The 25769-nt window shown below is 39.7% G+C and overlaps 1 protein-coding gene across 3 annotated transcripts in view; it reads left to right on the forward strand.

The window, feature by feature from the left end:
* The window catches only part of LOC124599880 (proteoglycan 4-like), a 70676-nt gene extending 50946 nt beyond the window's left edge, over positions 1-19730 (forward strand). For 2 of the 3 annotated variants that reach the window (XM_047136114.1, XM_047136116.1), the window contains one exon: positions 16272-19730. In XM_047136114.1, the coding sequence (XP_046992070.1) occupies positions 16272-18877 (2606 nt within the window). In that variant the 3' untranslated portion in view covers positions 18878-19730. The remainder of the gene's footprint in view (positions 1-16271) is intronic. The other variant, XM_047136115.1, reaches the window with a different exon arrangement.
* Positions 19731-25769: the final 6039 nt, after the last annotated feature.

The raw sequence follows: 25769 nt of genomic DNA on the forward strand, positions 1-25769 counted from the left end.
GAAAGTTGTGTGCACTGTCTGTCTGTGGATGGTAATATAATAGTTCTTATATAGTCATATTTGAAATGTTTGTACTTTGTGCTTCTGAGGCAGAGATCAAAAGCTAACCTGTCGTATGTCTACAGACTATGGAAAACTGCTTAAAAACTCCAGCCAAGCCAACTTAAGTACCAGTAAAAAGGTCATTAACCCAATGTATAGATTTGGTCCAAGTTTGCCTGCTTCCATGTCTTAAGAGCTTCTACACTTTGTAACAATAATAATAATAAAAAAGGTACTGCAGAGTCGTTTACCGCTGCTGTTAATCTTCACCTATGGAGTGGCCATCTTTGTTTAGTATTCCTGATTTATGTTGCGATCTGCTACCTAGTATTCAAACTGAGAGCACTACTGTTAGCAACTGTCAAGTCTCTCCATCTGTTGATTTATCATTGTATTATTAAAGTTTTGCTTTGAATGAAACACACTCTCAGCTATTTATTATTTATCTTATTGTCATTAAACTATGTACCGGGTGATCAAAAAGTCAGTATAAATTTGAAACCTGAAGAAATCATGGAATAATGTAGATAGAGAGGTACAAATTGGTACACATGCTTGGAATGACATGGGATTTTATTAGAACCAAAAAAATACAAAAGTTCAAAAAATGTCCAACAGATGAGATGTTTCATCTGACCAGAATAGCAATAATTAGCATAATAAAGTAAGACAAAGCAAAGATGATGTTCTTTACAGGAAATGCTCTATACGTCCACCATCATTCCTCAGCAACAGCTGCAGTCGAGGAATAATGTTGTGAACAGCACAGTAAAGCATGTCCAGAGTTATGGTGAGGCATTGGCATTGGATGTTGTCTTTCAGCATCCCTAGAGATGTCAGTCAATCACGATACACTTGCGACTTCAGGTAACCCCAAAGCCAATAATCACACGGACTGAGGTCTGGGGACCTGGGAGGCCAAGCATGACGAAAGTGGCGGCTGAGCACACGATCATCAGCAAACGATGTGCGCAAGAGATCTTTCACGCGTCTAGCAATACCTTTTTTTTTTTTTTTTTTTTTTTTTTCTAATAAAACCTCATGTCATTTCAAGCATGTGTGTCAATTTTTACCTCTCTATCTACATTATTCTGTGGTTTATTAAGGTTTCAAATTTATACTACCTTTTTGATCACCCGGTACTTTGTCAAAGAAAATACTTTGCTGTATGAAAGCACGTTAATTTCTCAAGGAGTATTATTCCTTAAAATATGCACAGAGATTTGCAAATGCAGAAACCAATATCACGTTGTTTTGTGGGAAAGGTAATTTATTTGTGAGTTTCTGTGGAGTTTCAGTTTTGTACTTGATGTTTACACACAGTTTTATAAAAATTCTGACCAAAGTTCTGATTGAAAATTACAAATTATTTAGGAATAAAGGAGACAACTTGCTGAAAGGCAGAAGCACTGCATCATCGATAAGCACACAAACAATAGGTGCAGAGCTTGGCTAGCTTTCGGAATGCACTTCCTCTTACTAGCTGTAGCAAAAACATGCACACACACACACACACACAAACATCGGTCAAGGGTACTGGGGCAAGGGATGGTGTGTGTGTGTGTGTGTGTGTGTGTGTGTGTGTGTGTGTGTGTGTGTGCAAAGGAGATGCTGCAAGGATAGTACCATCTGTGCAGCTCAGAAAACAGGTGATGGTGGAGAGGACCCAGATAGCAAAGCCAATCCAGTCCCAACATCGAACCCTGCCTGTTCCAATTCATACCACCATCTAACCATGACCCTCCCATACTCCCACCCAACCATCTCCTGGTCACCTTCCACAAATTCCTAACTTCCAGCCTGACCTTGTCATCCTTCCCCAGGCCCCCCTAAGAAGTAAGGACTGCCCTACATAACCAGAAAATGGATCCTGATCTCATCATCCTCCCAGCAGACAAAGGTTCCACCACTGTTGTTATGAACCAGAGTGACTGCCTGGCAGAGGCCAGTTGCCTGATACTTCCACTTACAAGCTCTACCAGGGTTACCCCATCCCAGAAGTCCAACACAACCTCCAATCCCTGCTGAAATCCTTAGGCCCTCCCCAGAATCTCTCCCCACCCTATTGTGGTCGGTTACAGTGCCCCTACCAAAAGAATCTTGCCCTTTTTGATCAACATCTCCAACCAATTGGCCAAAATCTAGTCTCCTGCAATAAAGATGCCAACCATTTCCTGCACTGGCTCTCCACCATCCCCACACCCTTACCTCTTGGATCCTTTCTCGTCACTGCTGATGCAACCTCCCTATACAACAACATCCCTCATGCCCATGGCTTTTCAGGGATTGAACAGTACCTCCCCCAACACCCTTCAGATTCCCAAACATGTCACTTCATTCCTCGTACACCTAACCAACTACATTCTAACCCCTAACTGTTTCACCTTTAAAGGGAAAGTATACAAACAAATATGTGGCACAGTTGTGGCCACTGCATGGCACCCTGCTATGCAAACCTCATCATAGGCCACCTAGAGGAAACATTCCTAGCTTCCCAAAAGCCCAAACCCCTGGTCTGGTTCAAGTTTATTGATGACTTCTTTATAATCTGTATCCAAGGCCAAGACATCTTATCCTCATTACTCCACAATGTCAACATCTTCTTTCCCATCCACTTCACCTGGCCCTCCTCCACCAACTGGTCCACCTTCCTTGTTATCGATCTCCTCTCAGATGGCTCCATCCACACCTCAGCCAACATCAGACCCACCAATCACCAACAGTACCTGCACTTTGACAGCTGCTACCCTTTCCTCACCTAAAAATCTCTGCCATCAGCCTGACAACCCATGGTAGAGGTTTCTGCAGTGATGACAACTCTCTCATCCAGTATGCTGAAGGCCTCACAAAGGCCTTCACAGACAGGCAATACCCTCCAGACCTAGTTCACAAACAGATTTCCTGGACCATATCCTCACACATACCTGATCCTAACATCCATCCCAGGAACCAATTGCAAAGGAGTGCCCCACCTTGACACCCAGTACCATCCTGGACTGGAATGATTTAAACACGGTCTTTGTCAGGGCTTTGTCTGTCTATCACCAAGCCCTGAAACAAGGGAAATCCTACCATAGAGACATCCAACCACTCCCAGAGTGGTGATCTGCCAACCACCCAACCTCCACATCCTAGTCCATCCCTATGCCATTCTCCTGCCACAGGTGTCATATCTCTGTGGAAGACCCAGATGCAATCAACCCACACAATACCTACTCCAGTCCCTTCAGAGGCTTATCGTGGCCCATCAGAATCAGAGCCACCTGTGAAAGCAGCCATGCTCTGCTGCAAACACCGCACAGCATTTTACATTGGTATGACAACCAGCCAGCTGTTACCTAGAATGAGTGGCCAATGCCAAACCGTTGCCAAAAACAAGGTAGATGACCCAGGGGACCAACATGTAGCATAGCACAACATGCAAAATTTCAATAGCTGCTTCACTACCAGTGTGACCTGGATCCTCCCCACCACCACCAGCTTTTCTGAGCTACGCAGATGGGAGCAATCCTTACTGCACATCATACCTGCACCCTGGCTAGTCCACAGATGGCTCCCCACTCTCCCATGAGCCACTAGACACTCCCCCCCCCCCCCCCAACCTGTACTCTGCCTCCCCTCTCTCTCTCCATTCTTCACCCCACCCCAAACCCCCACCTCACCCCACTCCACCCACTGTGGGCCAGTAAAGAGCTGGCAGTCAACTAAGCACAATATAGGGAGACAGGCATGTGCATGTGAATGACTGTGTGTTGTGTGCATGTTTTTTCTACAGCTAGAAAAAGTAAGTACATTCCAAAAGCTAGCCAAGCTCCATACCTTTAGTTTGTGTGCCTATCGATGATGCAGTGCTTCTGCCTTTTGATGAGTTGTCTCCTTTATTTGTAATTGTGACAAAAAAATAATCAAACATCCCTCTAAGTCACTGAGAAGATACAAAGTGTCAATGAATATTATTTTACGTGTTATGTAGTGGTTACATTCATCACATTTCACCAGATACTTGGTTGTAGATGCTTTAATGTGGTCATGTACTGGCACAAGAGTGACAGGCACCTGTGTGATTTACTGCCATTGACTTCACCATATTCTCACTGCTCTGCTCAGAATAAATACTTACTCTTTCTTGCTGTTTTACCCAGCAAAATATCCTGAATGATGATAAGGGTGGGAAGTATGCATAACATATTAGAATTTTGTCTGCACATCAAAACACAAACAAGGTGAACTGAGTTTCTGATTAGATCTGTCCCTAAAAGTGAAAATACCAGCAATGAACAAGGGCATGTAGATGCAGATGGAAAAATGAAACCACCACATTAAATACACAGAAGTTTCTTCACAAAATTTTCTATATAGTACAAAATTCTCATAAAAACCACAAAATTAACAAAATAAATCACAGACAGAAACTAAATCCATATTTGGATCTCTGTTTGGAGACATCTCAGGTGTTACTTACCAGGACAATGAAGAACAGGGGTCAGTGAAATGAAATGGAAAAAGATTTCTATTAAGGTAATTATAAGCTAATAACAAGAAGAAGAACAACAACATTAGTGGCTGATGCAACATGTTGCCACTTTAAAAGCATGGAATATGAAATGGAGAGAGTTGTGATGAGCAACATGGTGTCCAAATTATTTTTCCAAGGGCTGAAACAAAGCCCACATGAAACACCACTCAACAGTTATATATGCTCATGTCAAAAGCTGATGATTCAGCACAAAGAAAATCTGATAGACCTAGACAACTGGAATGTTATAGTAGAAGAGAAAAATAATGGCTGTATTACTGGAGAATTTGTGATTTGGGGACAAAGTAAAGGCAAAAGAAGCTTTCACAGTCATGTTATGTATTTCAGCTGATTGTAACAAGGACCTTCTTTGAAAATCACAAAGGAAGAAATTATACCTGGGAAATATCAGCTGAACTACACCATAATATTCCATTTACAAACATTAGTAAACTGTACAGTGTATGCAAATGTAAACGTAAATTCAGGTAAAAACCTTGTAGTGAGAAAACAGTAGGCTGAAATTCAAAATAATAAAGAAAAAAGTGAAACAAAATATTTGTAAACATCAATATGGCATATGGCTCCGTAGATAGAGAAACACTCTTCAACACTCTGGAAGAAATGAAGGTGGACAAGATGAGAACGCTAATCCAGGGCACATTAACAAATACACCTTCCAAAGTGAAGTTCATAGGAGAGATATTGGAACAATTCAAAATCAAGACAGGAGATGACCTGTCACCCATTCTTTTTAACTCAGTTTTGGATAAAATAATCAAGACATGTGACAAAGAAGTAAACGGGTAAAGATGTGGAGACCCAAGGATAGAACTGTCAACATAAAATGTCTGGTCTTTGCTGATGATGTAGCCATCACAACAAGTAACAGAAAAGAATCTCTAGAGACGCTAAATGAAATCTCAGCCAAACCAGGACTACAAATCTGTTTCAAAAAGCTGGGATAGATTATACAGAAAAATGGACTGAACTTGACATTCAATGAAGAAAGGATCACAATACTACAAAAAGCAGGCAGACTTGCATGAAACCCCTGCAACAAAAGAAATTCTCTGTCAATGTCAAATTTAGACACTATAGTACAGTAGTCTTATCTCAGAAACAACATTAATCAAGAGAAGAATGAAAATCAAGGAAATGGAAAAACAAAAGGTGAAAGCATTGAGAAAGATCTACGAGCTGGTTCCAAAATAGGATATCTGGATAAAAAGACCAACAAAAGAACTGTATGAATGGGCAAACATGATTACAAACATTATCAGGTAGTAAGAACCAAGTTCTACAGACACACACATGATGAATGAAAACAGACTTGACCAAGAAGATTTTTAACATAGTGATCACTAATACAGTGAAAAACCACCTGAGTAAAGGAAACCAAGGAAGACCTCAAGAAACTAACATCTCCACAGAAGATATGACAGACAGGACAAAATAGAGAGAAAATCAGAAAACAGAAATATCAGCAAACACCAAAAGAGAAGAAAATAGGAAAAACTTGGACAGAAGGGAGGAAGAAGAAACAGTGAATATATGAGAAGCTTTTGGGAAAGGAAAAAGAAAGAGACAGAAAAATATGCAATGAAAATTGATTGTGTTTTAGTGGGTTCCTTAATAATAATAAAGAAACGAAAAAATAGCATAAAAAGATGATGATTTTGAGGGTCACCTCTTCAAGTCTTTACAAACAACTACTATAGAGATGTGAGACTACTAATGTTCTAAAATTTGTTATTGTTCGAACAATGGCAGCTCAGAATTTGATTGAGGACTTAGTTTATAATGAGAGTTCAATGAAGACAGTTTAGTGAAAAAACATAATTTTGACATGAAGGTGTTCATTAGATGATTTTTTACAATTTTTGTAAAGGTCTAACTCAGCAACAATGCTCTGAATTGTTTTGCTAAAGTTTTGGTAATCAGCCCCCATCAGAGAGGTGTCTGAAATTGGTTTGCAAAATTTTGTCGTGGTCATACAGTGGTGAATTTCATGAATGTTGATCAAATTCAATTGTTATTTCAAAAATCATTGATGCTGTGTTTGACATGTTTGAATGATCAGCATGTGATTTACAATGAGTTAGAGGCTTCCTTAATCATATCAAAGGGTGCAATATGTTTGATTTTTGCATAACATTTAGCTGTGAGAAAATATCTATTCTCAATGGGTTTTGAATAATTTGAGTATAGCTTAAAAATACTTCACAATATTGAACTAAGATACTATACTTTTTTTTATTCCATTTTCATCTGCTGTTCCTGAAATGTAAATATAGGCTTTACTTCCAACTATTTTAAGGAGTTGAATATGAAACCTCTCGTCTGTTTAAGTTTGTTTCATACTTTTGAGTGATTTAGCTGAAGAGCAGTTGTAATTAGATAGACTGTAGCAGACACTGTTTCTGCCCAGAATTTACTTAGACAATTTGTTTCAAAGGGCAAACCTGTTACTTTTTCCAACATTATATGATTATAAAGTTCAGTTACTTCACAGCCCATCCATAAAGTTTTACTTCTTCCAGTACCTCATCTTCTATCTTCCTACTAAAACAGAAGTTGTCCTGTATGGCTTGCGGGACTAGAAGTATTGGAATAAAGGATATTGTGAGGACATGGCTTTGCCACAGCCTGGGCTATTGTTTCCAGAATGAATTTTCACTCTGCGGAATGGTGTATGCTGATATGAAACATTCTGGCAGATTAAAACTGTGTTTTGGACCTTTGCCTTTTATGGGCAAATGCTCTACCAACAGGGAACGGAGCTATCCAAACGCGACTCATGATCAGTCCTCTGAGCTCTGTATCTGCTAGCACTCTGTATTTGTTGGAAAAACTTACATTTGTGCATCACCCGAAAAACTTGAAGGTAAGACATCCAAAGCTTTGAATATGTTGCAATGTGTGAATAGAAAGAGCTTGAGAACAGACAGATCACAGTTATTTACTATCCACCTCCACAGCCAAATGCTCAGCACAGCAGAATGCCATGTGATGGGCCTGGGTTCAATTCCTGTCTGGGTCAGAGATTTTCTCCACTCAGGGACTGGGTGTTGTATTATCTTCATCATCATATGATCCTCATCAACACACAAGTCACGGAAGTGGCATCAACTAAAAAGACTTGCCCAGGTGACCAGTCTACCCATGGGAGGCCCTATCAATACAACATTTCATGTTTATTTACTAAGTGTTCTATTTGATGCCATTTGGAATATGGTTGCTTTAGATATGGGTAGTCATGACTGTTTGCATCCAGAGACAAAAATGTAAACTGTGATGTTACCAGAAGACAAAGAATGTAATAGGATTCCATAATAATTTGGATCCATTCAGACTGTAATGAACATCTACAGGTATTAGTTAATCACTTATTATTCACAATCAGGTGCCCAGGCCATGCACTATGGCATCCGACCAACGGAGTCTCCATTCATTATCATTCCCTCCCTCACAGTGGCAATAGTACCATTAGGCACCCTTGGAAGGGCAGCCTCCTGTCATTGTCTCTCGGGTACAAATACTTTCAGAGAGGACAGTGTTCCCTAGTGACAGCCCAATATAATGACCAAACATACTGGTCACCAAAGGAATATTGAATTCTTTCCAAAGTAATGCAAGTAGCACAAAGCCTACAAAAGCACAGAAAAGAACACAAGTAAATACACAAAACATTGTGTCTTTCAACTAGGTACTGTTGATAATAGTGTTTGGTTCCTGAAAATCATGATCTCTCTCTCTCTCTCTCTCTCTCTCTCTCTTTCTCTCTCTCTCATACACACACACACACACACACACACACACACACACACACACACACACACAAAACTGAAATATAAAAAAATGATGAAATACACTCAGTCTGAGTCTCACAGAACAAAGAAAAATTTAAAGGTGAAAAAAAAAAAAAATAAAAAAAAAATGAAGCAACTAATATATTGTTCACTTTTGTATCGCTACACCTGCTAAAGGGCATAGCTTGCATTGTGTGAATAGTGATCACACGCAGCATTGCATTTTGCCTTCAAAGATGGGCAGATTTGAGCATAAGGATGGCAGGTAGTCTACACTCGGCAAAGAAAATTGCTTGCAGATGGATCTTTTGAAAACCTCTTGTGATTTGTGAATAGTCACTTGCAGCATTCCATCATGCCTTCAATGATGGCCAGCTTCCAGACAAGGAGGGCAGGTTGTCATCTCTTACTATGACTGTGCACATGATGTAGGTAGCCAGATGACCAGTGTTGTGTAAGACCTGGAATCCTTGCTGCTGTAGTTTCCACCTTGTGAGCAATTGCAGTCTGGCTGCACAAAGATCTGGCTGAGGGATACTTGTGATTGTGGTTCCACTCAGGAAATGACTTGGGGTGAAGACTTGGGGATCAGTAGGACTACAACATAGTGGCATGAGAGTTCAAGCAAGCCTCAATTTGGGCCGTCAGAGTTGTCAGCACATCGAATGTTACACACACTGTTCCCATCATTTGCCACAAGTTGTGTTTGGAGGGTGTCACTCCTGCTTCCCATATTCATCAAAATGTGGTGATGCTGGAGGAATGAAGTGAGAACTGATGCCTTCTTTGCCTTGAATTGTTCTGCTAATGTGACAGAGGATTTTAGCTGTTTCTTCTGGCATCTCGTCAAATACAGAAACATTGGAGGTATCTGACAGAGGCTATGAAATGATGTCTTAAGCAAGGCTGGCACCTCCTACCACAGGCTGTTTTCTTCTAGGTGTGCAGGCAACACTTGTCATGATGTTATATGAGCTGGATTCTCCATTATAAGTACAGGGTTCCATACCACAGCTGATGAAATGTTCTGTATCTCTGACACACTGTTCCTCATAAATATCTTCAAATTGCCTCATGAACTCAGCAGCTTTCCATAAACTTAGGTTGTCTTGATTTTCTCTGTTCAGTCTAAGAAAACAAATTGATGCATTGTGGAAAGAATTCCCTAACTGGCTTGGCTCTTCATGAGTTGGAATTGGACAACAAATTTGCCTTTGGAATCTTCAATCATGTATTCCACAATGTGTGTTTCTTACTTTTTCCTTTCTTTCATCATTACAACTTCATTTAATTCTCCTGTCTTCCAGAATTGAATGTGTTTGAATGTCAGTGCTGGATTTTACACTTCCTGATGTGAGGGACCACTGTGATGAACTGGTGGACTGTACCTTTGATAATGGCCTGATAGGACCCAACCTAGTCATGTTCCCTGAAGTGTGAGATGATCAGTTCCTATGGAGATGGTTCATGGCCTTTGAATGTATGGACAAAATTCTGCACCTCACAATACATCAATTATGCCAGTGAACCAAACCTCTGGATCAGTGAGTTGTATATTTGGCAGGTTCCATGTGCTGGCATCATTTATATGTTCTAGCAAAATTAAATATTTGACAGGAAAAAGTTGCTTATGGAGGGGCCCACTTGTACAGAGAGTGATGTTATGTTTCTGAGAGGGTTGCACCTATTCCTTGAATCAGTGCTTGGCTGTGCCACCTTTGAATTCTGAGGCATTGTGCACCTGTTTCTGATTTGGAGCGTGACTGCAACCTAGAGTCTAATAGAATATGAAAAGTCTGCCATCTTGCAACTTATTCTCATTGTCACAAGGAATAGTTGTTTGCCTGGGCTGATCTTCAGCGAACAATAACTCGATGTACTTGACTGATGTTTGTCATTTTGCTCATGTTGCATGCCACTTGGAGAATCCTCCCTTCTTCCATCTTGTGTGTGCTGCGATTCTGCATGCAGTAATGTGTTGTGTTGTTTTCTACAAGTATGACAATTAATGGGTTTGCAGTTAGAAGCCCTGTGATCACTCTTCAGTCAATTGTAACACGCGCCATTGTGCGTCACAGGCAGCTTTGCATTCGCTACATGCAGTTTGCCTGCATTTGTTGCACTCATGCGATGCAAAAGGCTGGTTGCACATAACACATGCAGCACTAAAAGTGACGTAAATTTGTCTCGAAGACGCAAACTGTTGGCCATTGGAGGCACTCCATTCTTTATTACTAGATACAATGTGACATTATGGTACTGTAGTCTTGATGATTTCTAATGATTTGCACTTGTTTTTGAGAAAAACACACATTTCTTTGAATGCCAGAAACCTGTTTGAACTCAGGTGCCTTCAAATTATGTTCTTGTAGATAGTTCAACCCTTTCTAGGAGAAACTGTGATATAATGATATCTTGCAGCGAGACATCTAGCTGTAATGCCATCAATGCATACATGTTTTTAGAATCCTTGTTCAGCACTGCAGGAAGTTCACTTGCGCGTGGTAGCATTAACATTCTCTTCAAATGCGCCAATGCAGTCAATCAAGGATTGTTTTATCTGTTACAGACCAAACCGAAACCTACCTTAAGGTTGGTGTTAGTGACTGGAAGATGCGTTATGAGGTGAACTAAGCAAATATGTTACTTAGCAACGTCCTCTAACTCCTCATTATTTATGATGAGACTCACAAACGTATTGTAAAAATGCCTGAACTGCATTAAATCATTATTAAATGATGGCAGTTTTGTGGTGGGCAGCTTGAAACTACATTTTGATGCACTTGATGCTGATCCAGCATCTGATGAAACCCTGTCAGCTGCATTGGCACGATTCATCTGGATTGCTCCCATCTTTTTCGAAACCTCAAAAATCATATTTTCAAAGATATTTCTATCGTCAGCATGTTCTTCTACATCTTCAAACAATTAAACCTGTGACTGCACATCCTCATACTTCTCCATGATCTTTGAAAATTCTTCTATCATGACAATACTATCCAAAGTGTCCAATTTGCCTGTTATGTCGAATTTGTTTGCAAACTTTAACAACTATGTGAGGCTTGCTTTCACAGCCAAGTGTGTAGTAATAAGTTTCTTTTTTAAAACTCCATCCAGCTTGAAAAGTTAGAGGTGGCAAGTAACAGCAGAAGCAGCAATTACAATAAGTGGGAATTCAGGTAGTGGAATGGCCAGACTAGGCATATGTTGATGCTGCTGGCTGTGTCTCCAACTGCTTTGCTGAAACTTGCCACTGCCATCCCACCAATGGATGGCTGCCACTGCACATTACTTCACTGAACCCACCTCAGTCCAGCCTGGAAGGACCAAAACGTTAACTGTAATATTACCAGAGGACACAGAATTTAAAAGGACTAAATAATGCTTTGGATACATTTATATTGTTATGAATGTCAACAGATGTTTGTTAATCACTTATTATTTACAGTTAAGTTAACATCAACAAATGAAAATATGCATATTCAGCATTTAGCATACAAGGTGCACAGGTCACGAGCTATGACAACCAACCAACCAACCGACCGACTGAGTCTCCATTCACTACTGTCCTCTCCCTCACCATGGTAGATAGTACTGTTAGGCACCCTTGGAGGGCTTGCCAGTGACTCAGTCTATTGTGGCAACCAAATGATTACCCTAATGCCTTATAAGGTGGCCTCTGTGCATAATGTGGGCACTCAAAGGCTTCGGTTTATTTTAGATGTAATAAACTGTAGCCCTACACTACAGAATTGTTCTGTCAGTGCTAAGCTGCTATTTATTGATTCTTTAAAATTATACAGAATGACATCATAAGAACACACTGAATACTCTGATAGTGAGCAGCAGTGTACAAGTCCATGCAACGACATTGAAGTAACATATAAAATCCAGTCAACAGAAAAGACAAGTAAGCAGCACAAATATACAAATAATCCAAAGAGAGTTTGTTTGCAGAATCAAGGCAGCACTGATCAACCAAACAAGTTAAATGTTAGTTTTGGTGCTGATTATTTATCCATACTTGGTTGTCAGTGCACATTCCAAGGAGATGGAGCATGGAATTACATGTGGCTGCCTTTCATTGCACTTATCTCTGGTGAGTTATCACCCCTAGTTGTATCAACATCTTTGGAAACTGAATATTTATACTACTTGCTTTAAAACAACCCCCCCCCCCCCCTCCCCAGTTCAACGCACAGGGACAAAAAATGACCCTTCCAGTGTTGTCTGAGTTAGCAAGAGGGTGGAGTCTGGCAGGACAGCACTGGTGGCATTAAATGCATCCTCAGTTTTAGTTACATGGTCATGGGTGGCAGAGATCTGGTCTTATATACAACACTTGCCCTGTATTGCCAAATCTTGGAAGAGATTAGAGGATGGAGGGCAGTATGAAACAGTCATCTGGTTGGCGATACACAGTGACAATTTTCAAAGACCAAGCAGGACCCAGGGTGGTGGTTCTTGATCCAGTTTTTGTGAAAGAAGCTCTAGTTGAACTGATGATGGCAGAGATAGTGGCATCAATGGACATCATCTCAGGTAGCCACATCAGGTGGCCATTAATGAACTCCATCATGGCAAGAGCCCATGGGGCCACTATCCTGAAACTACATACATGTAGGAGACGATCTAATCGGAAACAGGTGATATGAATGGAGTAGTATGTGTTTTGGTCTGAGAGCAGCAGACAGAGGAGTTCTGGGTTGCCACCCATACGACACCTTGGTCAATCTCCTTCTGTTAACTGGTTTGGTGTGACACACGCTGGGGAGAAAGGTCTGAGTGGCATCTGAGGATGCCCCCCTACCACCCTGCCGTCAACCTCCATTGTCTGACCTATTGCTGTTTGAATGTCTGGACCATTTTCTCAGCTTCCACATTGCTCTGAGAGCTTCTGACACTAGCCATTGCTCTGCCTCTGATGCCATTCAGATGATGTTTCTATCAACTATTTTCTATTAATCATGTATATGCTGGAAAAGTTAGAAATCTGTATATTGTGAACATTAATGTTAGCCAGTATTTAGATTCCTGAGTCAAAATACTCTGATAAATTATACAAGAAAAGGCTAATAAGGTACCCTTTTACTTGATTTTCAATTTTAGGAGATTCCCAGTTGCCTGCCTGATGCCTATTGGAACCTGTTAAAGACCTTGCACCAGAATATAAAACTATTCTGAATGCAATACGGGGCTCCATAACCTAGATGAAAATTATTTTTATTTCTAGTATTGTAGTGAGGAATTTCATAATTAGTCCTAAATTCAATCTTTATTATTAACAACAAATACCTTTGGAAGTAAATACAATTCCGTATGAGTGTAACAGTCTCAAGGCCTTGGAAGAGGCTTCTACAAGATGTCCTTTTAGTAATTTGTCATAAAATTCTTACTGCATATATTTGTAGAACAAATACTTCTTCACCTTAGCAGTTTTGACCCAGATGATTATGCAGTGAGACAGTACTGAGTGAAAGTATGCTACCAGTTCCATCTGCAGGTCAACACAAAGAAAAGAGATTTCGAAAAGAGGCAGAACTAAGCTTTTCAATTAACTTCTCAGTTTTTTATCCATCTGGATACGTAGGAATTCCACACATGATGTTTCATTTAGTCCTTGTCCATTAATCTCTAGTTTTGGTACCTGAAGGTAAATTTTATTTGTTTGAAATTACATAATATAAGCTTCCGTATGATTAAGTGTTAAGCTTTTTGCTGCAAACCAATGATAAACCTGTAGTTCCTCGCTATGGCAGTGGGAAAAGAACATAATCTGTACACATACAGTTGGTGTGAACAGTGTTTTATTGCCATGTATAACAGCTTACATAAATGTGGCTGTCACAGTCAATGTCAGAGAACAGAATACGCTGCTGCCTGGAACCATAAAGTTATTTTTGCCTAATGGCAGCAGTTTTATTAGTCAAGTTCCCACAAACCTACTCCATTTTTCTGCTTATGTCTGACATGGATGTGTTAATGTCCTTTATCAGCAAATTTGTATCACTGGCAAACATCAAAGTTTTTGAATAATCCTTCAGTGTCCTTTGGGAGACCCATTACTTATGTTGTTAAGCAAATAAGCGGAATGCAATTAATAGTATAACTTTCTAGTTTCCATTGTGGAATTTTTCGATCTACGTAATTAAAGACCTTGGTAAAATCACTGCAAATGCCAGCAGGCTAATTTTTTCTTGCTTCATTGCCTGTTTTTTATGGCCAGCAGTTCTATCCTACATTTATTAATTTTCTCTATAGAATTTTCCTTTGACACAGTTAAACACCTTGTTAATAAATATTTTTCAATGAAAGATATTTATTGCAAACAATATGATAACAAGCATTACATTGGAGAATGAGGTCAGGTTAAGTTGCATTTGTTACACAGGTTTAAAGGCAGCAAAAATTTCACTGTGAAATAAAGTACCACAGCTATTATCTGAACCTATGAAAAAATTTGTAACTGCTCTTTGTTTGCAGATAATTAATGTTTTTGCTGTTTCCTTCAATAAGTGCTCTGCTATAGTAGCAATTTCACATTACAATTATTCTCTGTAAATATGATTATTGCAATAAAACATCTAAAGATTAAAGTGATTGTCAATGAGAAGAGAATTCTCTAGAATTTTTAAGATTTAATTTTGCATCAGCTGCACAGATAAAAATACATTCTAATTATATCCAAAAGAATTGGTTAACATCATTTACTTCTTTCTTTTTCTTTTCGACTATGATATAAAAAGTAAAGAAATATGGTTGCTGTAATTCTGTAATCTGAAGACAGAGACTCAGACTCCATGTGATGTGACTGCATATATAATTTTAATATGAGATGTGCCAAAAAATTTTATTTTGAATATATAAATAATTAATTTTTAAGTGTGAAAGAAATTCCCTTCATTATTTCAACTTGGTTATTTTAATTACCAGAAACTGTGTGGACATACTTTGTCTAAAAAACTTGCAAACATTTCTAAGAAGGTTAAAGTGACAGGTCAGGAGTAAAAAGGTATACTTTTCCAAAGGAGAAAAATTAATACTATTAGTCTGCACAAAAATGTTATGGGATATATTAACAAACTTTTGGTTTTAGAGATAAAGTTTTTTGGCATAACAAATGAAATAAACTGAAACACCACTTTCTATACTGAATCCACGTGGATAGCCAAGAGCACTAAAGCACATGCTTCTGAAACATGGGTATGTGAACCAGCCCCAGATTGATTTGTCTTGGGGATTAACAATTGAGGCTGTGGACCAAGTCAGCTGGGATGTGGGCTGCAAACGGTTTCCCACATCCAACTACATAAATAGCAGGCTGGTATTCATGTCTCACCTCAGACACACAGTACAGCAACACTCAGAAAACAGTATCAGACTTGAACATGAGATCTGCACTAGATATAAACAGATGGATTACACAGATTCCTTCCCTAAGAGAGTGGTGGTATTAGGAAGAGCATCCAGCCATCAAACACCACTAACATTCCCAAAAATGATGTATAATAATGCTGATCCCATAGAAAAATGAGACAAGGGAAAGGGAAAAGAAAGAAAAAATTAATTTTGATATTATCGTAAAATATTTACCATTAATTGTTCATTTTTTTATTCTTTAACTTTCACCCATACTTCTTTTGATATGAAACCACAGAATAAAAAATCATTGTGTATGCAAAATCAGCTTTAGGTTATTTGTGGTTGCACTAAACCAATTAAGGTGGATGTTAGAATGATTTCTCTGAAAAGGAATTTTTCCTCTGTCTTTTTTTCAATCTGAGCTTGTCTGTACCTCCAATTACTTTATCACTGATGAGATGCTAAATCCAACTCTTCCTTATGTATGTAAAAGTATTTTTTTAATCACCATGCATAATATTACTCTTTTTTTTTTACAGAAGAAGAACACCAGGAAGTTGTACCACCAGCACAACAAGAACAACATGGTCCCACTGTGCCTCCTGAGACACTGAGCGAAACTTCCACAGTCACTCCAACAGCAGCTGTGACTAGTGCTCAAGCACCATCAGTTCAGTTTTCACTAAGTGCAGAAATGGCTGCTGGCTCTCCCCTTGGTGCCACTGTTCCTGCAGTTCCAGGATCTCCAACTCCTGCTATTCCTACAGTGCCTTCTGTAGCAGAAGCTACCCCCCCTCCAGCATCACCTGTTCTTCAGGCAGTGATAGCTCCTGACAATAAAGAACTTTCCACAAAGGAACCTTTGACAACAACACCAGCAAAATCACCTTCTGTGGCAATGGCCCCCCAACCTGATCTTGCACCAGTGCAGCAGGTCGAGGAATTGTCCCCTCTTACACCAACATCTCCTACAGCTCCCACTGCAGAGCCAGTGGGCCCGGAACTCCTTCCTTCAGAGGCAAAGCAAACTATATTGCCAACTCCAGCACAACCATTGGCAGCAAAGCCACCAGCTGAAGTAAGTGCCACACAAGGAAGCCAGTTTGTTCCTGCAACAGTAGAGCCCACTGTGCATCCTACAGAACCTCAGCCAACTATCACTCAGCCACAAACTGCTCCACCACCTGTTCCACCTCCAACAAGTCCCCCAGTTGCCCCCCTACCAGCATCTGTGAGTGGTGCACCACCTCAAGATAAAATACTTTCTTCTACACCACCTGCAGCTTCACCCATGCCAACAGCTCCAGCTCCAACTCCACCAGAGCAAGTCATAACCAAGCAACCTCCAATGCCAGCAGTTGAAGCAACCCCTGCAGTTCCAACACCACCTCTGACTCCACCTGTTCCTACAGCTCCAGCTCCACCACAGCAAGTCATAGCTCAAAAACCTCCAGCACAGGTGGTTGGAGCAGCCCCTACAGCTGGAACACAACCTCCAGCTTCACCTGTTCCAACATCTCCAACTCCGCTCGAACAAGTTATGACTGAGAAACTTCCAGAACCAGTGGTTGGAGCAGCCCCTACAGCCGGAACACAACCTACAACTTCACCTGTTCCAAAAACTCCAACTCCACCAGAGCAAGTCATAACTCAAAAATCCTCAGCACCAGTGCCTGAAGCAGTCCCTGAAGCAGCAGTCCCTACAGAAGTACCCCAACTTACTGAAAAGTCATCAGTTCCTGCAGTCCCTCAAACAGAGACAACAAAGTCTGCCCCAGCACCAGCTGTCCCAGTAGCCGTAAGTCCACAAACTCCAGTGACACCAACTCCGATACAGCCTTCCCCAGTAACATCACCTCCAGCAGCAGGAGCTGTGCCACCATCAGTTCCTACAGAACCAGTTGTAGGTGCACACATTCCATCACCACCAATTCCACCAACTACAACAGTGCCCTCTACACCATTACCAATTTCTGCTCCAACTGCAGCAGCAGAAAAACCAGCTGAATTGCCCCCTCTGGCATCTCCTCCATCTTCTCCCATTGATACTCTGACAAGACCAATGTCCACTGCTCTGGTATCTGTGCCAAAAATAAAACAGAAAGCACCAACAAAAACGCCAGAGCCACCAAAACCTCCTATTCCAATGCCAGCTCCAGAATCGCCATCTACAGTGCAACCCCCATCAGCATCCCCTGTGGTCTCTCCTGTGACAGAGCAGCAGATTCCAAAACCTGCTACTGCTGCTGCTGCTGCTGCTGCTGCTACCACTACTACTACTACTACTACTACTACTGCCACTAGTGCTACCACTACTCCAGAATTAAAGGGAGCTAAAGCTGAAGAATCACCTGAGAAAAGTGAAAAGAAATCTGGAAAACAGCAGACAACAACGAAACAAGAGAAAGACTCAGGTAATTTAGAAAAGCTACCTACAACTCAGACAGCAGAAACAGACAGCAAGACAACTAAGAAAGTGAAAGACACTGAACAAGGCACAGACAGTCAAGCTGCACATGAAAAATCCACTGCCAAAACCACCTCAAAACAGGCAAAGCAGACAAAGCCTAAGGCACCAGACGCTCCTACAAAGTCTGAAACTGCACCTGTTAAACCCGGTGATGTGGCAACACCAACACCAGCCAAACCAGCTGCTGCACCTGCAACTGAATCTGTATCACCAGAAGCTGAAGCAGCACCCTCAGTCACAAAACCAAAAACTAAAGCTGTTAAAAAGATAGCAAAGGAAGGTGCTACAAAAGAAACAACGCAGCAGGATTCATCTTCAAAGACTGTTTCACCTCCCTTATCTCCTACTGCAAGCTTGGTTCCACAATCCCCTGATGTGGGTAAGACAGCACCAGCTAAGACATCTGAGAAAGATCAGTCAGCTGGAAAGGAAGCAGCTTCTGCTAAGGTAGCAACTCCCAAGCCTCAAGCACCTGCTGAGAAAAGTCCGACAGTTCCAGTGAAGGAATCAGCAGGAGCAGAAGCAGCTCCACCTGCAGCTACAGCTTCCACAGAGCAGGCATCACCTGCTCCTGTGCCTCCAAAACGAAAAGCAGCAAAGGCTGCAGCTTCTGGTGAAGGTGCTAGCAAGCCACAACCTAAACCTGCAAAACCTACTTCAAAACCTAAAAAGTAACACAATAAGACATTTTCCATTGCTTATTTGCACGCAGGAGTTTTTCCTTTTAAGCTGCATAACATTTGGCTGGAGTTTTTTTTTTTAATATTTTATACTCTATCTTTATCAGTCTACCAGTTTGCTTGTTCGTAATCAAAATAAGATGAACTAATAGGAGATGTAATGCTCTACTTACATGCATTTTGCACAGCTTTATCAAAAATCTTCCATTGTGCATGATTTATTTTGGACAAAACACTACAGCTTTCTAAAATTTATGCTGTACATATTTTACATTTTCAATTTTTTAAAACTTTAATTAAAAGTTTAACTTGCACCCATTTCGACACAAGATTATGTAACATAGCAACATTATCAAACAACATTCAAAATTTGTATACTAATTTTTATGAGTATTAATTGAATATTAATGTAGATTAATTGCATTTTCAGGTCTGTGCATAGCCTTGTAAATTTTCATATGTTTTATGAGTGAACATTGAACTAAACCTTGGAGTTTGAATGTATGTGCCAAACTGAGTGGACCCCAGTGTGTATCTTTTATGCTATTCAGTCCCTTACATTTTCCATTCAGATTTCTTTGTGTATCAGAACATTACATAAAAGGACAAAGTATGTGATGTATAAGAGCCATGAAAATAAAATAAAAGAACAGACATTAATAATAAAAGAAAAAGCTGTTCATCTTTGAACAGAGAAAACAGGGTTGTAGTTTCAGTTTGTAGTGCTGTCTGCATAATAAATGTTACAAATTCTGCCTTCTTTGTTATTTCCTGTGTATGAAAATGTGTTTCAATTGTAACAGTATATTGTAATTTAAATGTGAAATTAAAAACTGATGTTCTGTGTTTTCCATCTAAAAAATTATTTTAAACTCACCCCAAGTGTACAGTTAGTCTGATCTTAAACACTTTTATTCTCTGCACTGTTGTTAAAAAAATAAGAACCTATCAGTTACATAGTGTAGTCCAGTTGAATATAACATAAATGAAATGTTATTCTGGTTTAATAATAAATTATTGTCTGTTATTAAAATTATAGTAAACCAAGTGAAATTCTGGTGGGGGGAACAACAAAATATCAAATACTAAATCAAAGAAGATGTTGTGAGACAGCTGATGATTACACATTAGACATAATATTATACTATTATGCTAGGAAAGGTACAGGTACAATGCAACTTTTTTTTCAAATCTTTCCTGAGTATAGCAATAACTACTACTGAAGTTTTAGGCAACCTCTATTGTAATGTTATTTTGCTGTGGAATTAAGGTGGTGTATCATTTTATTTGATTCATACATTCAATTTGAATACTGTATGTGCAGAAAAAATGTCCTGTTATCTTGTAATTGTATGATGATAAGATGCATGATTTACTAAATGATTCTGCCTATAGGATTATTGATTATGACTCCCATGACACGAGGAACAGAAAACCTCTGCACTCTTGAGTTTGTCTGCATTACCTCAACAGACCACCAACAGGTTAAGACCATATGGTTGCTTACTTCGAAGATTGCATGGCCTTCCTAAAAATCACAAGGAAGGCCTGACTTTACAGCCAACAGTAAGCAACACTAGTGCTTGTACATATGATTTTGCTGAACACATTGCTTCCTCTCTGACAAATGCTCACATCATACATGTAACTCAGTTGATTTTACCAACAGATTGGGGACTCTCCATCTAAGCAGTTTGATCTTTGACATAGTATCAGTTTTTACATAGGTCCCTCTTGTAGATTCTTTGGTATTAATTGGTAATAAATTTCAGGAGGCCACCACACTTTGTTTTAGCATGCTCTTTTCTCAATCTATTTTATGCTCAACCAAGAATATTTTCAGCTGATTGATGCAATGCTATGGGTGACCCTCTGTCTCCCCTGGTGGCCAACTTTGTTATGGGGGACTTTAAGAGCAGAGCCCTGGACTCAGTGGCCCTTAAACCAATTGTATTTTGGAGGTGTGTGGACAATGCTTTCATAATGTGGCCTCATGGAGAAGGCAAATTAATGGAGGTTTTATTTCATCACCTTAGTTCCTTTCATAAGAACATCTGGTTCACTATGGAAATAGACAAAAACAGTTGCCTGTCTTTCCTGGATGTTTTAGTTAGATGGAAGAATGATGGCTCTCTGGTGCATTCAGTTTATTATAAACCCAGTCAAAATTATTTGTACTTACAGTTGTTGAGTTGTCATCACCTGTTGCAACCTATGAGTATCCTTAAAACATTTGCACACAGAGCTCACACAAACCCACATCCTGATAATATGCCCCAAGAACTTGCTCACCTAAAGACAGTATTAAGGGACACAGATCTTCTGCCCAGTAGATTAAAAGGCCACTATCGGTTGAAACTAAAAATTAGAAAGTGGATAAAGAGTAGCATACCTGTAAAATCCTTAGTTTTTCTTCCCTTTGTTGGCAATATTTCGAATAAGATAGTAAGCGTTCTCCATAAGCTTCAGGTGGAAGAGTTTTTCTGTCTACTATCTATGATCACCTATCTTCTGGGAACAGTGAAGGACAATTTAATACAGCAGAAGGGTGGAATTTATGGGATATCTTGCCAGTGAAGCACGGTTTCTATAGGCCACACCACACACACTAAGGAAGCAAGCTGCACTGAACATCATTATCATGCTTGCATTTTACAGCCAAGCAAGCCTGCTGTTCCAGAGCATAGTATCTCCAGCAGACATTCAATAGAGTATGGTAACAGAATAATTTTGGCCACAACAACATCTTTTTGGGACTGTATTATTAAATAATCCATAGAAATCTGCATGGCAGAAAATCTGAGCTGTGATAGTGGCTACCAGTTGCATAACACATGGAACCCTATCATCTCCATGGTTTGCTCTAATTGAAGATGACATAATATGCCAATGGCAGCAGCAAGCTGCAGACATGGGGCCAGCTGAGTTATGCATTTCTACAACTAAGGATGCTGCTGCCAGGTATTTTGGTCAGTTCTTCAATGCAATCTTGACACATCTGCAGAATACATGCAGCGCACTAGTAAATTGTGAATGGGGGACATCTTTGTCAGTCTTTCTTGGCTCACCTGATGATGACTGGCAGGTGCCCTGTCAAAATATCATGGAGTGTATTTAACAACAGCCAGCTGCAAGCCCAAAATTTCTTTGACCATAACTTTAATATTCATTCTAAGAATATTCTGCTCTTCATAAATATATATTGTGCAAATAAAACAGAGATATAATTAGAGCAGACATCAGGCAGACAGAAATATGTGGGCAAGCATGGAGGCTGCAATTGATGCACATATGAATGGATGAGCTAAAGGATCACACAATAGTAATTCTCTGTGATGAGACAAAAACATTATGACTGACTGCTTAATAACATGGAATGCAATACAATATTGATTCTGCATGGTGTGGATTCAAGTGTTTGGTAAGTATCCATAGGTATGTGGTACTAGCTGTCAATGCATAGGTTATACAATGCATGCGAACTATGAGCTGATAGTTTGTTGTGCCCCATAGCATCCCAGATGTGTTTCAAGTTCAAATCAGGTGAACCTGGTGGCCAAGACATCAATTTGAGTTCATTATCATGCTTCTCAAGCCACTGTAGCATGAATATGACTTTGTGATATGGACAGTTATCCTGCTGGAAGATGCCATTACTGTTGGGACAGACATCAAACATGAAGGGCTGCAGTTGGACCACAATAATGTTCATGTTGTACACAACCTTTGATTGCTATCACATGTCCCCTGGAAGACCTGGTGAATGTTCTCAGAGAATGATACTGCCACCAAGGGCCTGCATCCATGGCACAGTGGGTAATTTGAGCTGTTCACCTGGATCTTACCATATCCGGACGTGGCTATTAACCTAGTGTGACAAGAAACATGATTATTCTGACCAGGCAACATGTTTCCATTGATCTGTGATCTAAATTCAGTGATCCAGTACCCACTGCGCTCGTAAAAATTGATGACACCATTGGGTGAATGTGGTAACACCTGTGTGTCACCTGTGCACTGAATGGTCTTCTCTAAAACACTTGTTCCTTCACCAGCATTGTACTCTGTCATCAGACCTAACACAGATAGCCACCTACTCTCCAATTCAGTACAGGCAAACCTCTGTAATAAGGAGGGTACGTTCAACACCTTGTCACCTACTCATGGCTTGAGTGTCCTTGAAATGCTTTCCATAAATGCTTACAACACTAGCACATGACAGCTGACCAGCTTCACTGTTTCTGAGATTCTCATCCCCAGATTCTGGGCCATGACAGTCTGGCCTTTGTCAAAGTCAGTTATGACAGTGGATTTCCTGAGTTGTGGCTTATGTTATTGCTAGAATGATTCTTCACTCATCTCTGCTCCACTTATACACTTTAATTGAATCAGTAGTTGGAAGAAGGGAATAAACACCAAAAATAATAAATCGAGATTTTGCTGAATTCGAGTCATGAAAGGCTACACACAACTATACAATACAAGAAGGGAATGAAAATTAACCCATCAAGCCTTGAAAACCAGGTCTGAATATTCCGTAAGTTGGAAGAAGGAAACAAAGACTGGATTTATTTCTGTCTTCCAACTACTGCCATGTGTGGCCAAGACATGGCAGCAGGGCATGGAACAAGTTCGTTATTGCTCAATCTGCTGGATATCTTTTTAACTAGTTAGTTTGCAAACAGTTGGTTAATGTGATTACATGTTCATGTAGAGCTTTTACTAATCACTAATTTCTTCGTACTACAACATACTTGTATAATGCCATTGATTTCTGAGAGTCATTCTGAAGTGGCTTCATCATTCAGAAACAAGCGGAAAAACGGAGTTCGTAAATTTCACTGCTATACACATGAAGTACAGAAGAGGCAGCATCTTCTTGGTCAACAATATGTGAGTACATCCTGCAAAATCAAACACCAACATTTGGTTTTCTTGCAAGTTGAAATGTACAGACTACTTCCATCCTGAAGAGAAGAAATATTTTCTAGATAATTTATATGATGGACAAAACAAAAATGAACAAGATACATTCCTAATGGGCCTGATAATATGTCGTGATCCAAAATGCCACTGTTCGGATAACAAAAACCCTAAGAAACATTCTGGAAAATCTGCAGTTGATATGCATGATAAACATATGAACCAGGGTAATGTGTTACCTCCACAAATACTAGGTGCTATTGATGATCATGTAAATGAGTTCCCAATACACCATTCTCATTACTGCAGTAAGGAAATTAAATATCTAAGTGCTCAGCTGGACATAAAGTCTTTGCACCACCTGTTTTGTTAGAAATATCCGCATTACGCATTTAGTGTCAAATACGATTTTTATTGGAAATATTATAATGAGAACCATGGATATAGATTTTGGAGGCTCCAAATTCATGTCTGTAGCACATGTGAGGAATTGGAAATGAAGATCGAATCACCAGTTCTCAACGACCCCGCAAAATGTGTCCCAGCCACTGAAAAGATGGTCCATTTACATCGAGCCACGAAATTTTACTCCAGACAAAAAGAAGTGTTGCAACTGTGCAATGTAAAAGAAGAAGTAGGGCACTTCGTCTTTGACTACATGCAAAATCTTCCACTGCCAAAAATTTTGGTCCAGGAGACATTCTATCTAAGAAAGCTTTGGTTGTACGTTTTCTGTATCCATGATGTGAAAACAGGATGAGCAAATTTCTATGCATATCCAGAAGGTGTGGCTAAAAGAGGCCCTGATGAGGTATGTAACCTACTTCGGTTGAAGATTCAGGACATGAGTCCAACTGTTAAAGAACTTCACACTTTTAGCAACACTTGCAGTGGACAAAACCGAAATAGTACTGTCATCAGGTTTCTACTTGCCTTGGTATCACTTTGCCGTTTTGCTACAATTCACCAATATTTTCCTATTTGTGGACATTTGTTCCTGCAGTGTGACAGGATCTTTGGTACCGCCAAGCATAAAATTATGAAAATGGAGAGAACATACACTCTGGACGAGTACTGTGAGTTGATGCAAACAGCGAGAGGATCTGGATATTCTGTGAAAAAGGTGACTTTAGACCAAATCATGAACTGTAAGGATTGGTGGCCAAAGTTCTTTGAGAAATCAACGAAAAGTACTGACAAACACTCAAACTTTTGTATTTCTAAACATCGACACCTTCAATATTCAACTAATTCAAAGGGTTCTGTAATAGCCTCTGAATTCATTGATGGCATCGTTCAGACAAGATTTATCCTTCAAAAACCAAAGTTATTGGATGAAATAACGCTTCCTACAAAGACAACATACACAGGAAAAATGCCCATAAATGAGAAAAAAATGTAAGATGTAGAGAAGATAATCACCCACATACCTACAGAAAAGAAGGACTTCTACGAGGACTTAATGACCTGGCCTACCATCTCAGATCCAGCTGATCACGATGATGAGTGATTTTTGTGTCCGAGTTTTTTTCCGTAAAACTTTCTGCGCATTCTTGGGGTCAAATAATTGATGCCCTTTTAAACTTTTCAACTATATACATTTTTTTCATAGCCTATAGTGTTATGTTTTTACAATTTTGAATAAAATTTGAAAGGCATTATTGACTTACTTCTTTACTTTTAGTCACATTTTCAATCAGTTGGAAGAAGGAAACAAATCCATCAATTTTTTTTTAATTTTACAAGTCAAAATAAAACACCTGGAAATTGTCTGAACACTGCAAACGGATGGAAATGTTGTTCGGCATGTGCAATAAAAAATAATTTCTCATTCAATGAAAAATGCATAAGTTATACAGTTTTTTTAATTTCCCAACAAACAGGTTTATGGAGTTATTTCCTTCTTCCAACTGCCGAATCAATTATGACTTCATGTGCCTGAAACACCACCAGGGGTACATGAA

Source organism: Schistocerca americana, chromosome 1 (assembly GCF_021461395.2).
Source record: "Schistocerca americana isolate TAMUIC-IGC-003095 chromosome 1, iqSchAmer2.1, whole genome shotgun sequence".
Taxonomy (NCBI): Eukaryota; Metazoa; Arthropoda; class Insecta; order Orthoptera; family Acrididae; genus Schistocerca; species Schistocerca americana.